This window comes from Pipra filicauda, unplaced genomic scaffold (genome assembly GCF_003945595.2).
Source record: "Pipra filicauda isolate LSUMZ 115617 unplaced genomic scaffold, ASM394559v2 scaffold86_size2582843_pilon, whole genome shotgun sequence".
NCBI lineage: Eukaryota > Metazoa > Chordata > Aves > Passeriformes > Pipridae > Pipra > Pipra filicauda.
Window position 1 is genome coordinate 937535 of NW_024105053.1, and position 12032 is coordinate 949566.

The 12032-nt window shown below is 40.9% G+C and overlaps 1 protein-coding gene across 1 annotated transcript in view; it reads right to left on the bottom strand.

Moving 5' to 3' along the window:
• The window catches only part of ADAMTS12 (ADAM metallopeptidase with thrombospondin type 1 motif 12), a 141300-nt gene that overhangs the window by 51810 nt on the left and 77458 nt on the right, over positions 1-12032 (bottom strand). Inside the window, exons 8-12 of the mRNA XM_027745609.2 lie at positions 11390-11533; positions 10587-10731; positions 6482-6574; positions 6101-6246; positions 5107-5276 (exon numbers count right to left, since the gene is read on the bottom strand). Of these exons, the coding sequence (XP_027601410.1) occupies positions 5107-5276; positions 6101-6246; positions 6482-6574; positions 10587-10731; positions 11390-11533 (698 nt within the window). The remainder of the gene's footprint in view (positions 1-5106; positions 5277-6100; positions 6247-6481; positions 6575-10586; positions 10732-11389; positions 11534-12032) is intronic.

The following is a 12032-nucleotide window of genomic DNA, read 5'->3' on the forward strand; positions in this document are numbered from 1 at the left end:
ATTCCATCTATTCTTTTACGTAGTGCCCACGTCCTTCACCAAGATTATACTGCTAATTTGACCAGAGACAAGATCAATCCTCTGATGCAAGGGAGAAACCCAGATGTAATGGAATCCCAAGCCACAGAGTTCCCATAAGTGCCCAGTGACTTATCTGTAATCAGAATGGACTGAGGAAGCAAGCCAGCAAAGCTGACATGTGATTTCCCCCCCCATCTATACTATAACAAAGTTCAGATTCACCATGTGCAAACAGAACAACATGAAGATAACTAGAAAGGAACATATTTCCTTCCCAATTTAAATTTGTTTACCTCGTAGCTGACTCCCATGAGCTCCCATGCAAAAAGGATCCAGCTTAACCTGACTAAGAAGGATGTAATTAATGTGTCTGTCAGCAGAAGATAAGGCTTCAATGTTTTTCCCTCCTTCACAAGGAAGAAAAGAGGTGGGCCTCTTCTCTTCAAACCCTCACCTCTATGAGAACTCAGAATTAGCTGTGGAAATCCAAACCAAAGAAAATTAGAAAAGACAATTACCAAAATGGACAAAATGGGGGGAAAGAAGCTCAGGTGAAGCTACTTGATCACTTTAGCCAAGTTTGGAACTCCAAAAGAAACTACTTTTATTTTAAAACAGTGACAGGAGAAACATTATTTCATGTCGTTAGCTCAGCCCCTGTGCCTGTATGAGAACTGATCTTACTTGATACACAGACATATTTTGAAATAAATACGAAATTTAAAACAGTTTAACAACACAATCCCTATCTGACAGTATATTAAATGATCCTATCACTGATTGAGAAGATAAAGGTTGTTACAGAATACTAAATTTACATGATAATAAGGTTAGTCACATGGTCTTGTACACGGAAGTTAAACCCTGAGAAGCTATCAGATTCATATAAATGGAATTTGTCAGTGGTATGAAATAAACAAATGTGGGGTCAGCCTGATGGCAAGAGAAGTAGATTAGCCCCAAAGTCTGACTAAACTGACAGAATAGGGGCCTGGGTCATGAAAAAAATTCAGCAAATATCCTGCTTAGAACTGCTGGATGGTTTAGTCACCCTTGAACTTGAAAGTCCTCATCATTTTAAGGCTCCCAGAGATACTCAAAGGTTCCAGCTTGAGCACATATGTTTCTGCGGTCCAGAACAATTCCATAAAAGGACTATGCGAGTTTCCCAACAGGCACAAAGTCATTTGAAACAGAAAATTCTGAACTGGAACCTTAAACATAGGCAGCCTAGGTAATAGCAAGACATAATTTATTACTTCTCTGCCAGGCTGCTTGTTAAAGCTGTTTGTTGCATCATTGTATACTAAATCATAAGCTATTCAAAAAAAGTCTTCATCCTCTTGTGAAGGTACAATTTACACAACAGAAAAGACTGTTTAGTTATGTGACATTTACTATAACTGCTTTACGTAAACTACAAAATTAAAGCCAGAAGATGGAGTTGTGACCATCCAGATAATTTACTGTTTTTTCCAGCAGGATGAAGGAACACAGAATGTCTAAAATGTCACAGAATGTCTAGCTCAGGAATTCATCTCCTCAGCTTGACACATCCACGCAAAATCTGTATGTGTACTCAGGGTTTAGGAAAGCTTACTTTTCTTTTCCCCTTATATCCCATGTGCAGCATGACAGGATTTAAAATGACTGACACTAAAACACAAGCTGTATTGGGTTTGCGTGGCAAGATTCTGGTAGTGGGGAGGGCTGCAGGGGAGGCTTCTGTGAGAAGCTGCCAGAAGCTTCCCCCATGTCTGACAGAGCCAATGCCAGACAGATACAAGATGGTCCTGCTGCTGGTCAAGGCCAAACCCACCAGCGAGGGTGGCAGCACTTCTGGGATAATGTATTTAAGAAACGGAAAAAAACTGCTGCACAACTGCTGTCAGGAGAGAGGAGTGAGAATGTGTGAGAAGAACTGCTCTGCAGGCACCAAGGTCAGTGAAGGAGGAGGGGGAGAAAGTGCTCCAGGTGCCAGAGCTGAAGTTCCACAGTCCCCATTCCACATCCCACTACTCTGCTGTGGGGGAAGAGATAGACAAAATTAAGAGTCAAGTTAAGCCTGGGAAGAAGAGAGGAGTGGATGGAAGGTGTTTTAGAGTTTGATTTTTATTTCTCATTACTCTTCTCTGATTTGATTGGTAATACATTAAACTAATTTCCCCAAGTCGAGCCTGTTTTGCCCATGATAGTAGCCAGAGACTGATCTCTCCTTGCTCTTATCTTGACCACCAAGCCTTTTGTTATATTCTCTCTCCCCTGTCCAGCCTAGGAAGGGAGTGACACACTGGCTTTAGTTGGCATCTGGTGTCCAGCCAGGATTAACCCAACAGAAAAGCCCAAACCTTCTTGGCAGCAAGCTAAAGTATTGACAGAATACTGTTAAAAATCTTTAATATTGGATTGCACAAGTAAAGGGAGAAAGTAAGGGAAGCTGGTATACACTGACAGTGTGTACTCACAACATGGTGGACATTGTAGGTAAGTCTCAAAACCAGCTTAGTTTTGTGGGGGAAGTGTGCCCATAAGAACCATCCACCCTCAGCTATACAATGATGATGTCAGATGAAGGACCAGCACAGAATTTGTCCAACTCTCTGCTTATATGAGTGTTACTAGGAGAGCCTGACTGTCTGAGGAAGCCAGTATTATTTTAAGTTTAGAGTTTAGCAGCAAGAAAACACTTCAAATGCCGTTAATAGAGTGTAAGACTGAAAGTGCAAATATTAAGGACCTCATAGATAATGGGGAAAACACATAGGCTGAAATTCTGGCTGCTGAGAAAATAGGTGAAAACAACTGAAAAGCTTTTTAAGTCACAGAAAAAGATGTTTTCTTGGTACTTGAAGGATTTTGCAAAGGATGTTCCAGATGAAATATATCAGACTCATTAGGAAGCATTTACTTTTAAAATGCTATGCCTTACAGTGTGCAGGAAGCATTTGTTTCATGATTCTTAATGCCCTTTAAAAACAGACCTTCTGCAACAAGTGCACACGCAGAACTACCACTTCTGTAGCACTGCCCAAGAGAGGACATGAACAAAGCCAAGGCTGTCCCCTGCAGTGGTACACCCTGATTAACAGAGGTCTGGAACTCTAATTTCAATGGCAGGTGACTGCAGAAAATGTTTTAAGAGTTTGGTTTTGGTCTCAACCTTAGGCTGTTATCATTTGCCAGGGTTCTAATGGGAGTCCTTCCAAAAAAAAAAAGCTTTTTCTATCAACCATATTTTCTTTCATTGGAAATTATCCTAGAAGTCTGTCTGCTCTGGGTTCATCTGCAATTTTTTAGATGAAATTGAAACAGTAGCTGAAATCTAGGAAACCAATTCAAAACTCCCAATAACTGAAAATGCAATGAACATGCTGAAAAATACTATTGACAAATGAAACTGGAACTTTAACCTTGATCTTCACTACCTTAACCGGCTTATTTTTTCATAAAAAATACACTGCTAGCAAGTTTGGTGATGATATGAAGCTGGGGAGAGTGACTGATACACCTGAAGGCTGTGCTGCCATTCAGTGGGACTTCTGTAGGCTGAAAAGCTGGCTGGAGGAAATTCTAATGAGGTTCAACAAGGGCAAGTGTAGAGTCCTGCACTTGGATAGGAATAATCCCAAGTACCAGCACAGGCTGGGGTCTGCAGAGCAGCTCTGCAGAGAAGGACCTGGGACTTTTGGTGGATGTGCCAAGCTGACCACAAGCCGGTAAGTGTGGCTTTGCTGCCAGGAGGGCCAGTGGTATCCTGGGGTGCACTGGGAAGAGTGTGGCCAGCAGATCAAGGGAGGTGATCCTCTCCTTCCTACTTGGCCCTAGTGAGGCCAAATCTGGAGTACTGAGTCCAGTTCTCGGCTCCTCAGAAAGACAAGGAACTACTGGATAGAGTCCAGTGAAGGCCACAGAGATGATTAAGGGTCTCAAGCATCTCTCTTACGAGGAGAGACTGCAGGAGCTGGGCCTGATTAGCCTAGAGAAGTCCTAGAGGGGATCTCATTAATTCATGTAAGTATTTCAAAGGCAGGTGCCAAGAGGACAGTGTCAGACTCTTTTCAGGGTTGCCCAGCAACAGGACAAGGAACAATGGCCAAAGAACTAAAACACAAGAAGTCTTACCTCAACCTCTTTAGGTTGAAGGTGGCACAGAACTGGAATAGGAATAGGAATAAGGAAATAGGAATAGAAATAGAAAATAGGAAGAAAAATAGGAATAGGAATGTCCGAGAGCATCTCTCTGGAGACATTCAAACCCCACTTGGAAGTGTTCCTGTGTAACCTGCTCTAGGTAACCCTGCCTTGGCAGGGGGGTTGGACTGGATGAGCTCCAGAGGTCCCTTTCAACCCTAACAATTCTACTTTATCCAATGATTATCCAGTGATTCTGCTGGATAATCTATACCTTACATTTATGCACACACCAAGAATCAAACTGCATATATAATATACTGCATATAATATATACAATATACTGCATATAATAACTATTATGCTTGTATTTCGTAACTAGCTGTTACAAAGCAAGTTATAAGGCAGAGTCATCAACTCTGTCTCTACAATACACAGCAGCATGATACCGAACCTGTTGAGACATTACTTCTTCAGTGTGGTGCCAGGTACACCTACCATGCAGATCTGAGTTTGGAAATAGTAAAGACACATTTGTGCAGTGGAACAGTTCTGCATATTGGGTACAGTGATGCCTGCAGGTCCAAACATGCAGCTCTACACTCCATTACCCCTTGTTCTGTGGATGACACTGGAAAACATGGGTTAGGCCTACCACAAACAATGAGCACAGACATGATTTCAACAGCTTTTCTCAGTGCTCAGTTCTTCTTCCCAGGAACTGGACTAGTTACAGCCATTATCACCAGAGCTCTGAAAAAACACCTACGTGTAGAGAACCACTGCCTTTGTGTACAAACAAAAAGTACAATTGCACACAAAGGCACACCAGATTTTTCTAATTAATTAAAAGACAAACAATTTAGTGACTTCTTGCCCTCAAAATGGTTTCTCATGGGTCTGTAACTTTGACTTTTTATATAAAACATTAAAAAAATATTTGTAGCTTCATACCTGTGTTATAAACTGGAACCCAGTGGTAGAATTCATTCTGGTAGGGAACTGTGTCAAATTCACTGCATTGCATCTGACGAAAGGTTGGCAAGTCTTTGGGACAGGGGTTGATGTTACACATGCGATAGCGTTTCCTTTCTCCAGTGCAGTAGTCTCCTCCAAACTGTGGTCTACAAAAGGAACAATAAGATTGGGACCTCAGTCTCTGTGTAAAAAAATAATTTTAAACAAAGAATATATTTCAGGTTCCAGTGGCACAACAAGGTGAATCTGAATCACAGAGATACTGTTCACATGTTTAAGTACTCAAACACCTCATTATGGAGCACAAAAATCTATGTATCCCAAAGCAGTGTTTGGCACTACCCAGCTGAGCTCACAAGAAGTTAACTTATCAAAGGGACCCCCTAAAATCCCATACTTTCCAGAACATTTGACAGTTTGCTCAGAAAAGACAAATTATTTCTGCTGTTAGGTACCCTTTTAGTAATTTCTGAAAATGAGATGTAGAGTCATTAACTCAGATATGTATCCGCTAATTCTGCCTTTCATGTTCTGTACCTGACAACTCACGTATCTGAAGCTCAAACAAAGCTGTTGACTAAAACAAAACATGAAAGATGAGTTCTCAGGTCAGATTGATAGATATTGCTCTCAGCTGGTGCTTGAGGACATTTATTTACTCATTGCAGTACTAATAAAATAGTATTTATATAATTTCTGCAAAGCCTGAATGCTAAACAATAGGGTTTGGGGGTTTTGATTTTGTTTAGAAATAAGGTCCATGGAGGGCGAGGATTAAAGAACAAGATGACTATTGCAAAAGATGAGCCAGCTGAATTTCACAGAGGTATGCTTAACTGGGAAGGAGGTTTCATGGTCTGTGTTGGTGTGGCACCTGCCAGTAACAGTCTCATACAAAAGAGCTTACAGTGTCCTAAGTACCTGAAGGATGTTGAATAAAAGATAAGAAATGACTGTGCACTCAGCTTACTCTGGGTTATCGCAGGGTCTCTCTGCGCTTTGAACTCCTGCCCCACATGTTCTTGTGCAATGGGACCAGGATGACCAAATCCCCCATCCACCATGGATTACTTCGGGAGTCTTGCCTACTGTAATACACTCACCAGAGAAGCACCACTGAGGAGAGAAGAGAAAGCACAAGCAGCTTAAGATCATTATCACAGGAAATATTACTGTGAATTATTCGTCATTTGGGTTCTGAAGGTTATTTCAGTTCCACTTAAGTGGAAATGTGAATGGAGATGTCACAGGATGACCTTCTTTCACTCTGAACAATGGCAGAGCTATTCATGACTCCTCAGCTGCCCTTTTGCAGGCAGCACAGCTTGCCAGCAGCGTGGCTCACAGTCACCTTGTTTTCTCCACACCGAGTGCCATCCGCAGCTGCATCCAGTTTGGAGCGGCAGGAGCCTTTCACCGAGCACCAGAGTGTTTGGCAAAGGTTCTGAAAAAGAAAGAAAACGGCAGCAATCTGAAGCAGGGCTGAACTCCTATGGCCAGGATTTTCGAAAGTCTCCTTCAGTTTTGTACAACCACTTACAAATCCTTGTAAGGGTTGTATTTCCAGAGGAAAATGTTTGGGGCTTTCCACAAGTTAGAACCCATGAAGGGTCCAAATTCAGGTACTTGTTCTTACTGTACAAGAAGGGACTATTTGACAAATAAACAATGGTAAATACTATCAAGTGCATTCTCTGTACAAATATTCTCCTCATTGGCTGCTCAGCTCCCAGCTGCTCCCAGCAATGGCTTAACAGACTTTGGCCACTACTTTTTATAGCTCAGGTGAACAGAAGATTGTACTTTTTCATTTGATGAGTACTAACAAATACAATGTTCAATTTTGCATTGCTCTCTGCCTGAAAACAGACAGCAAAATCAAAGAAGGTTACAGCAGCCAGCCAGGTAAGTACAAACAATATCATGTCTCCAAGTACAACAGCCAGCTAATATTAATGGAGGTCCCAAAACTAGATGAGGAAAAAGTGATCAGGTCTCTTAAAACATCAGCTAAGCAGATGGCAGGGAAATTATCTTAAAAAAAAACAGTCCAGGCAAGCTGGCAGAGAAAAAAGCATAATGGGCTGTGTAGAGTAAGGTCTCTGGTTAGTGGACATCGACATCTACATATTAAGCAACTCAGAAACTGGTGCCAGCTCTGTACAATTGATTGCCAGTAAAGCACAAGATTCCAGCTGCTGCTCCATGTGCAGTGGTCAACTCCACAGAAGAGACAGAAACTCCTGAGAGTCAACAAAGCAAGCAGGGCAAGAAACATTACATCTACCATATATCAAATCAGCTGCACTCAATCAGAACTATTCTCTAGAGAGTAAGGATAGACAATGAGGGCTATTCCTCCCTCCTCAGTTCCCATGTATACCAGCTTCTCTCGTTTGACATACAGGAGCCTCCCATGTTTGGGAACTCCTGAATGATCAGGGGCTTTGTGTGAAAAACCACTTCCAAGCTAGAGAAACCAAGGCTCTCAGGGAGACTGTGCATTCCCAACTGAAACAACAGAAGAAAAAGCCCAGGGGCTCTGGGCCAGGTCTTGACTGAGGCTATTTGGACTGCAGAGTCCCTCACTGGAAAGGGAACAGAGCTGGCTGCATGAACCAGTGAAGCAGGGGCAGCTAAGTGTCATTAGAAAAAGGAGTTGATAAGAAGGATCCCATTAGGATCTCCTCTTGGGATTCTCAGAGCAAGTCACATGCCAAATTTGGGAGCCAGCATATAAACTGGGCACTTGCAAAAATGCAGCCCCAAAGAGCTAGCAGAAATGTTTGGCCAAGTGGGAATACAAAACCTGGCTGCTCATTTCTGATTAGCTTCTATTTAAAATAGCTAAGTTTGGGCACAGTCTGCTTTCAGAGAGTTCCTTTTATTTACTTTCTCCATTGTGTCTTCACCCTGTTTATCTAGAGCACCGAAAAAAAAGTTGATAGCCCAGAAAATCTCAAAGCACTCCAAATCTCCAGTTGAAATACATCTGGGGCACTGAATCTTGGCTCTCTTAGCTGTTTTAAGGCAATGTACACAAGTCAAACTTTGTTTTGCAGTTCAAGGATGGCATTACTAACTTTTTGTGAAGCCACTGTTGTCAGGTTCTTAAGGCAGACCTACTCAAGTGTTCCAGCTGATGAATTTTCTCTCATTACGAAATTCATCTTTTACTCTTGTATATAGAACATGTTTTGAGTTTTTAATGTATAAAGTGTACTCTTGCACTGTGCCTCAGATACCCAAGAAACTGGCACAGAAACTGAACACAGCTTTCCACTGGCAGTTACTTTTTTATGAGGTGTACCCATAGACTTCAAAGTCAAGAGTTTACAGAGGAAATTCTTCAGCTTTGTAAGGATTTTTCCATATTGATCTCCATGTATCAGAGCTTCTCTCCATCTTTAAGAATACCGAAATAACAACAGTATGAGATAATGACCCATTTACTGTGTGCCTTTGGAGGTAACAGGCAGAAATTCATGACTACCATGGACTCACTGTAATGCAAGTGTTTTTTATTCATCAGCAGCATGAATATACACTTTACACCAATCTATGAGATTACAGTCTGAATCCAAATAAACCTGGTGTCACGGAAGTCAGTGCAAGTTTTGGATATAAAGAGAGGATAATAAGATGAGGAATTTGAGCTCCTACAGACCATTCTAAAGGAAGCCGTGGATCTAGCTATGACTTGGAAAATTCCTCCACCTAATATTTATTTTGTTTTTCTTTACCTTATTAGAAGGACATTATTTATGTACTTCAGGATGAGGCTTAGAGAATTTTCCATGAACCTAAATGGTTTGTGGAAAACACTATCTGAATTATAAACATTATTTTTGCTAAGTGTAATCACTGACCCCTAGGGCATCTTCAGCTAAATGCAGATTCTTCTCTCAAAAAGAACGTGTGGATCAAATTCAGCCAGACATTAAATGTTATAAAACAAAAGTAGCCTTGTCAGTGAGCAAGATTAAGTGAATAGAGGAAAGGCAAACAACAGTCAGACCTCATAGAAAAAAGGACAATACTGATGATTCAACATTCCAGGTAGACTGTACTATTCACAATTCCATCTCTTGCCAGTGCAGCTGCCAGCAAAATACAGGCCTCTCAGTAAAATGCAAAATGAGATGATACCACTTAATTTTGTGACATATGTCTAGCTGTAAAATTGGTTAATCAGGGGATGTCGAATGTAAAGGCCTATTAGGTTCAAATCCAAGTAGAGACAGACTGAACCAATACTGCAAAATTACATCTTAATTTTCTATCTGTACCAACAGACGAATTACAGTAACTGAGGAAACTAGAACAGCAGGTAATGAAAGCAATATTTCAATACCTGCTTCAGATTCAGTAGTTGCAGTTCAAGACTGGTAATCACGTTATCTATTAAGGTTGAAAAGATTAATCAGAAATAATTTCCCTAATAGAACGGTAGATGAAGATACACATAATTATCTGAATGGAATAAACAGTCAACATGAGCAGTCCCCAGTCCACAGCTGTGCTCATACCAGCACTGCCGAGAGCCAAAGCACCCCTTCTGCATCTAACACGACAAGCAAGCTGGATGCTATCTCCAATATTTACTGCACATTGCTGCAAAATTTAGTGATCTCTTAGCTAGGCTAGCACTTGAAAACACTGTTTCTGAACTGCTCTATGTAGGAAAATGCTGTTACGGACCCAAAGAGCTCTGGACATGCCAGGTACAGGTAAAATACCATACCACTGCACCTTAGCTAATATAACCTGTTACTCTGCAGTGGCTCCTAGATCTTGTGAGAGTTGCATTGCTGTGACTATACTGCTCTCTTGCATCTTCAAACAACACTGTTTTGCTATTCTGTGAGAGAGACCCCAGAGAGGGTACATTGCAAACTATGCATTTCTGCATAAAAAATCTAATGTTTGATGGGAAAATAAAGATTTTTCAAAATAAATATTTTTCACATGGGCTAAAATATTCTTTTATTTTTAGACCACTGAAAGTGTGAAAAATCAGAGAGCACAACCCTGATTTCTTCAGAAAACTCTTCCTGGAACTAACGATTTGTTTCCAGAGTGATTTGGTCAGTTGGAAGCTGTAGAGTTGAAGAATTTTTTTTAAATGAGATTTAATCTGCATTGGTAATTTACAAAAGATCAGTATTATAAGTTTGAAAACAAAATTACTCCACTGCTAAAGGACAGGCATTTAACAATTGTTACGGCTCAGATTCAGTAGAGATGAAATACAAGGTAAAAAGTGCTACAACTCACTTTCAGAATCTGCAGAGCAGAATTAAAACAGTGTTAGGCAATCCCAGCACATCTAGCCTATGAGATCCTGAACATGCTGCATTTATAGTTAGCAGCTGAGGTTCACTGACTGCACTTCCATGCCACTCAAGAAATTTAAATTTTTATTAGGAGAATGAAGAAAAACATAGAGCACTTACGTCCACATCTTCACAGAAGGTAGCATTGGAACCATACTGAAGCTGGCATTGGTGGTGCACGTCATAAATCACTCCAGGAGCAATGACTGGGGACTTTAAAACTTCTTTTTGGGGGATATCATCCAGACAGAATCCCCACCCTCGGCTAAAAGCCAAAAACTGCATATTAAAAAAAAAAAACCTACCACCACGCTTTTATGACACTTCTATACAGACTTTCAACATCTAACTCTTAAAGGTAATCTTGCTTATGGCCTTTGGAAATAATACTTCCAGATTCCAGCTAAGTGATGCTGGAGTGCTGCTAACAAATTAGTTACTTCATCTAGTAAGGGATGGTTTACGAAGGCAAAATACAGCTTGTCAAAGCAGAAATATCATGAGATCATTATGGCTTGCAAAGTGGCTTCAGAGAACTCCATACATTCCAGTTAAAGTTATACCATACTGCTGCCCTTAAAAAGAACAAGTCACTGAAGCCAAGCACATGTCGTTGTGGCCAAAGGCAAAGTCTATAAAGTTTTGTCAAGTGTTGACGGAAAGGCTCCTTTCTTCCTGGTAACTGCAAAAAGCTGTAGATTGCACCAAACCTGAGCCAATATGACAGACTTGAGCTCACTTCCAGAGAACAGGACTATAACAGAACTTGTGCTATGCCTTCCATAGTAATTAACTCGAGCATACTAAACCGCTCCCCCGCCCATCTATCAATATAATAGTACAAGATTTACTTTAAACTCCACATAAACATTTCATCCTAAGTTGTACTCAATTCAGGCAAATGCTACCACCTGCTCACTCACTCTAGGAAACGCGTGATGTACTCCTTGCTGCACTGCGACCAGGTGAGTGGAGTAGGATCATATTGCAACTGTCGGGACATAATATACGGGCGTTTTCCAACAGGCTCACAGTCATTCTCTTTTCCATCGTGTTGGATTCCAAAACTGGAGATAAAAAACAACATCTAATCACTCCAGCTGATTGGTTGTACCACAACACCTAACTATGGGTTCCACGTTGTGTTTAAAAAGACACTTACGTTGCTTCCTCCCCTGCTGAGCTGTAGATACCTGTTTGCTAAAAAAAAAATATACAGAGCTTATGACCCAAAACTGTGAAAAATCTACACTCCCACAGTGTATCAAACACATCTGTTACGCACAGCAATATTGTTCTGCACAAAAAAGAACAGACTGTCACAGACTTTACTCAGGTACCTTTAAGGGAGTGCAAACACTAGTGCAAAGTAGGGCCAGGAGCCACAGTTTAAACCTAAAAGCTGTGTTACAGTTGCTATGGTTAAGACCACTTCCTAGCTCTTGGTGCAAACCTGCACAACTCTAACTAAAGGTCAGGCTTTGTTACATTCTGTCTTAGATTCTCTCATAATCATGTTTCTATTGCTTGTTTCCTTTTAAAACTCTTCTGATAGATTGCAACACA